Source organism: Nuphar pumila, chromosome 6, assembly GCF_984573655.1.
Source record: "Nuphar pumila chromosome 6, dmNupPumi1.hap1.1, whole genome shotgun sequence".
In the NCBI taxonomy this organism is placed as follows: Eukaryota; Viridiplantae; Streptophyta; class Magnoliopsida; order Nymphaeales; family Nymphaeaceae; genus Nuphar; species Nuphar pumila.
This window is the reverse complement of record NC_143254.1, coordinates 84,770,816-84,776,195: the sequence shown is the minus strand read 5'-3', so window position 1 is coordinate 84,776,195 and position 5,380 is coordinate 84,770,816. Positions and strand designations below refer to the sequence as shown.

At 41.4% G+C, this 5,380-nt stretch overlaps 1 protein-coding gene across 1 annotated transcript; it reads right to left on the bottom strand.

Moving 5' to 3' along the window:
• Positions 1 to 4,180: 4,180 nt before the first annotated feature.
• On the bottom strand, positions 4,181 to 4,630 carry LOC149835009 (uncharacterized). Its single transcript, XM_090009505.1, has one exon. It carries the CDS (start codon positions 4,628 to 4,630, stop codon positions 4,181 to 4,183), a length of 450 nt encoding a protein of 149 aa, XP_089865631.1.
• Between the last annotated feature and the right edge of the window lie 750 nt (positions 4,631 to 5,380).

The window sequence follows — 5,380 nt, the reverse complement described above, 5'->3', positions numbered from 1 at the left end:
TTAGATTTCATATAACTTTGATTGCCTTAACTTAGGTGCATTGAATATAATTTATTTCAGTATAATATGTTTACTGCCTTTGAACACATATACAGCACGAGCATGCTATAATCACATATTCAGTTTTTTGACTACCTTAGAACACATATGAGCATAATAGAATCACATATACAACTTTTTGCCTACCTTAGAGCACATATGAGCATGGTAGAATCACATATAGAGTTTTTCTGACTGCCTTAGAACACATATGAGCATGATATAATCACATATAGAGTTTTTTTACTGTCTTAGAACACATATCATTCATGATAGAATCACATATAAAGGTTTTTGCCTGCCTTAGAGCACATATGAGCATGATAGATCATATATAAAGTTTTTTTGACTGCCTTAAAACACATATGAGCGTGATATAATCACATATAGAGTTTTTTTACTGTCTTACAACACATATGAGCATGATAGAATCACATATAAAGTTTTTTGCTTGCCTTAGAGCACATATGAGCATGATAGAATTACATAATAAAGCTTTTTTGACTGCCTTCGAACACATATGAGCATGCTATAATCACATATTCAGTTTTTTGACTGCCTTAGAAGACATATGAGCATGATAGAATCACATATACAACTTTTTGCCTGCCTTAGAGCACATATGAGCATGCTAGAATCACATATAAAGTTTTTCTGACTGCCTTAGAACACATATGAGCATAATATAATCACATATAGAGTTTTTTTACTGCCTTAGAACACATATCATTCATGATAGAATCACATATAAAGTTTTTTGCCTGCCTTAGAGCACATATGAGCATGATAGAATCACATATAAAGTTTTTTTGACTGCCTTAGAACACATATGAGCATGCTATAATCACATATTCAGTTTTTTGACTGCCTTAGAATACATATGAGCATGATAGACTCACATATATATCTTTTTGCCTGCCTTAGAGCACATATGAGCATGGTAGAATCACATATAGAGTTTTTTTTACTGCTTGAGAACACATATGAGCATGTTATAATCACATATTCAGTTTTTTGACTGCCTTAGAACACATATGAGCATGATAGAATCACATATACAACTTTTTGCCTGCCTTAGAGCACATATGAGCATGGTAGAATCACATATAGAGTTTTTTTTACTGCTTGAGAACACATATGAGCATGTTATAATCACATATTCAGTTTTTTGACTGCCTTAGAACACATATGAGCATGATAGAATCACATATAGTGTAAAATTTATTTCAATATATTTTGTTTATCAATACTGACCTTTCTTTTCTTATGTAGGTTGCTGGCGATAATCAGCCTAGTGGAGCTGAAGGGACAGATCAAGGCAATGAACAAAAAGATGCACAAAATCTTGGCGATGATTAGATTAATGTGTTGAATTTGTTCTACTTTCTTTTTGTTTCGAAAATGTAAATGTTGAATTGTAAATAAATAGAACTTGCGCATTTTAATGTGGAATGATTAATTGTTTTAGTTTCCTTTTATATGTATTTTTATATGTACTTTTTTTTTATTCACAGGAAATATAAATTGTACATGAAATATAAATTGTAGCACAAGAATTTTTTTCTCGATATTTAATTTTCAAATATATATATTTTTAATTTTTTTCCTTGTTTGGGATGGATTAGAGATAGATATATCTGTCACTATTTATTATTACCGTTGAAGGTAGCGATAGATTTGTGATGGCTGTAAATTCATCGCCAAACCGAAGTCGCCGTTTAGTAACGACGACCTTGCGACGGAAGTTGTCATTCGTTATTCCGCCGCAACTTAGCGATGGAACTGGCGACAGATAGAGTATGTCGCTACTTAGCGACGAAACGGGCGACGGATATATGCCATCACTTATTAGCGTCAAAAAAATCATGATGGAAGATATCTGTCGCTACTCGGACGCTAATCCGTCGCTAATGTGGTTAGCGACGGATTAGCGACAGATTTAGGTCGTCGCTAGTGTGACTCGAACCCGTCTCAGTTACACTCCTAGCCATGAGGATGGGTTACACATAATTTTAAAAGCAAATATTTATAAAAGCATCTAACCACATGTATGGTTTCGATTAACCATAAAATAAATGATGTGTGGATTTGAAGTCTTGAATTACCAAATTTTCTAGGTATGAATCCAATTATAAAAATATTGTTGGGTGTCATTTAGTAGTAAATAGCTCAAAGTAAAATTATGTCCAAGGAGTTTAGGGTGAGGCAATCCCCTACTAAGTTTATTTTCTAAACAAAGTGCCTTGCCCAATGACACCTCAAGAGGTTTGTAATAGGGATGCAAGCATATCGGGAATAAGTGGATATCGGATCCAAATCCTACAGGCGAATTTTAGACACGGGTTCTTACAATATATAGGATCTGAATGTGCATTTCGGGTCAGATTCATATTTGCTTAGTTGGATTATTTTCAGATTTAGATCAGATTCTGATCACTTTTTTAATTCAGACCAAATTCAGATTCAGATCAAAATATGCTCCATTTCAACTTTTTACATGTAAAGAGTTTGCTTTTAGTGTTTGTTATCATATCACATACATTTAGGATCCAGATTCAGCCCTGCCACATTGCATAACATTTGCATCAGAGCTCATATTCAGATTCAGTATTGAGATTTGGTTCTGGAACAATCCAACACTGCAATGCATTCACACCCTTAGTTTTAAATCAAAAGACAACAGTAGGCAATTGATAAAAGCAAAAAATGACAATGCATCAAGAAATATATGAAAAAAACTTTTTTTTTTTTGCTTTTTCTTTATAATGGAAGAAGAGCTTGTTGGTGTAAAAGCAAATTACCCCTTTGCCCCCTGGCCCCTTGCACACTAGGGAACACGCCCAATTTCGAGGGAGGATCAGGTGCAATGTGATTCCACACTTTTTGTGTACCTGCTGTTCGGGCTACTTAAAAATCTCATCTGAACCTTGCTCCGAACCCTGCTCAGCGCGCATCAGTGACCCCACACTGAGATGCACTAGCTAAAGCCCGTAATGGAGCAGTTATTAAAGGGGATGGGTCTCTAAACAGTGCCCCTTTGGGACAAAGGGAAAGCCCCTACCTCGTTGCAGAAAGCCTCTCCAACGTTCTATGTTTGCAAAAAAAGGCTTACCCAGAAGGATTCACAGGGTGTTGATGCGGCGGCAAAGGAGTTGATGTGCGGTGCACGGCGGGCTGCTGAAACCGCATGGGCGAACCCGTGCGGGACACACTTGATAGGAACGGTCACCCGTGAGGCGCGCGGTGCGTGGGGGCGTGCAGTAGGGATGACCACGTGTGAGGCATGCAACATTGAGGTGCGCGGTACGTGGGGGCGTGCGGTAGAGAGCGCATGATGCAAGGGGGCTTGCACATCCGACCCATGCGTGGAGCACGCGATGCATTGAGTGTTGAAGGTGCGGCGAACCGGGACGCGTGCGGGTGAGCGGTGGAGTGACTCATGCGTTTGGTGCCAGGCGATAGTGCCTGAGGAATGCAGAGGTGGCGGTGAGGTGCGCGCTAGGGAGCATGGTGTTGTGCGGGATGCGGGAAGGCCTGCGTGAGGCCGGGATGAGCTGCAAGGAGTTGTGAGTGATGCGGGGAGGCTGGGAGAACCACACCCAAGCCCAAGACCCTTACAACAAATTTGCTGTGAAGGGGGTGCCGACCTAAGAGAGGAGGTCGGAGATGGTGATGAGACCGGTAGGTTCGATAGGGGGGAACAGAGCAGAGAGGAGGGAGAGGGAGAGAGAGAGAGAATAAAGGGGGAAAGCAAACCAAATTTTCATTTATAATCCAAAGCAAACTACAACAAGGGGCTTTATATGCCTTACATGGGGCGGTCCCCACAACTGGAGCGCCAAAGAGACAAAAAGATAAAAAGAAACCCTAACGGTTTCTGAATAAAGGACACCTACAGCTGTCGTCCCCTGGCACCAGGTCGTGTCCCAGGCTGGCCACTACCCCTACGATGCGCCTACCGCAGGGTAGTGGTGGTACTACAGGGCGAGCGTGGCATCCTACCATGCTGGAAGCTTCTAGAACCCAAAAGGACGGTCGTGGCCTCCTGTCACGCCAGGATGAAACTCGAAGCGCGCACCTCTAGCATGCAGTGTTACGTGGGCACATACCAACCCACCATGCTTCTGCCATGTGCTTGCCCTCAAGACAAGAATCCCAAATAGTTCCTCCAGAGCTCATTCTCCCAGACCCAACTCACTGTCTTGGTGCCTCTGCTGTCCCATTCGATCAAGTGCTTCTTTACCAATATTCCTTCTTTGCGTTGTAACCTTTTAGTCTTGAGGATCATTGTGGCTTTGGGGGCATCATCCTCTGGTGGAATCTCGATGACTGATGGTGGTGTTCTGAAAAAAGGCTTTAACCTTGAGACATGGAAAACTGGGCAGATTTTAACTTCTTGAGGCAACTCAAAAAGGTAGGCCACCTTGCCAATTCTTCTTGCAATATGGAACGACCCATAATACTTGGGGAGCAACTTCGTGTAGCGCTGGTCGAAAAGCGTTTTCTGATTTTTCTGAGCTCGTTTTAGCCAAACCCAATTACCTTCTTCAAAATTTCTATCGAGTCGCTCTTTATCGTAGATCCACTTCATCCATTGCTGAGCTTGCGTGATATTTCTCTTGAGAATGACTCTAATTTCATCGAGATTTCAGAGCTCGTGATCCATGTCTAGTGAATGGGCACTCCTATGCACGTAAGAGATAATGGAAGGCGGGGGTACCCATACAATGCTTCAAATGGAGTGATGCCGATGGCAGACTGAAAACTTGTGTTATATGCATATTCTGTCCACTGGAGATAGGCGGCCTATTGCGATGGTCGCTCGCTAGTAAAACACCGTAAGTATGTGGCAAGAATTCGGTTTACCACCTCCATTTGTCCGTCCGTTTGGGGGTAGTTGGACATGCTAAACCAGAGACAAGTCTCATTCCCTTGAAAATATTCCTCTCGTAGCTGATTCAGGAAGAGCGGGTCTCGATCACTCACTATGGTCTTGGGCAGTCCATATAATTTTACTACTTTCTCAAAAAATGCATCCAGTACTTTGTGTGTAGTGTAATTCTTTGGGAGGGTCACGAAGTGCACATATTTAGTGAAATGGTCGACGACGACGAAGATGGACTCCTTCTTTCAGGATAAGGGTAGGGCTTCAATAAAATCCATGGAGATATCTTGCCATGCTCCCTCTTGAATAGGCAAGGGTTGAAGCAACCCTAGGGGCTTGATCCGCTCATATTTTTTTGCTTGGCAAACTGGGCACTCTTTTATATAGGCCTAAATTTCTTGCTTCATCCCCTTCCAGAAAATTAATTTCTTGAGTTTTTCCAAAGTTTTTTAGATC

Excerpts from the sequence above, each read along its gene's own strand:
- LOC149835009 (XM_090009505.1), bottom strand. The coding sequence starts at position 4,630 with ATGAAGTGGATCTACGATAAAGAGCGACTCGATAGAAATTTTGAAGAA.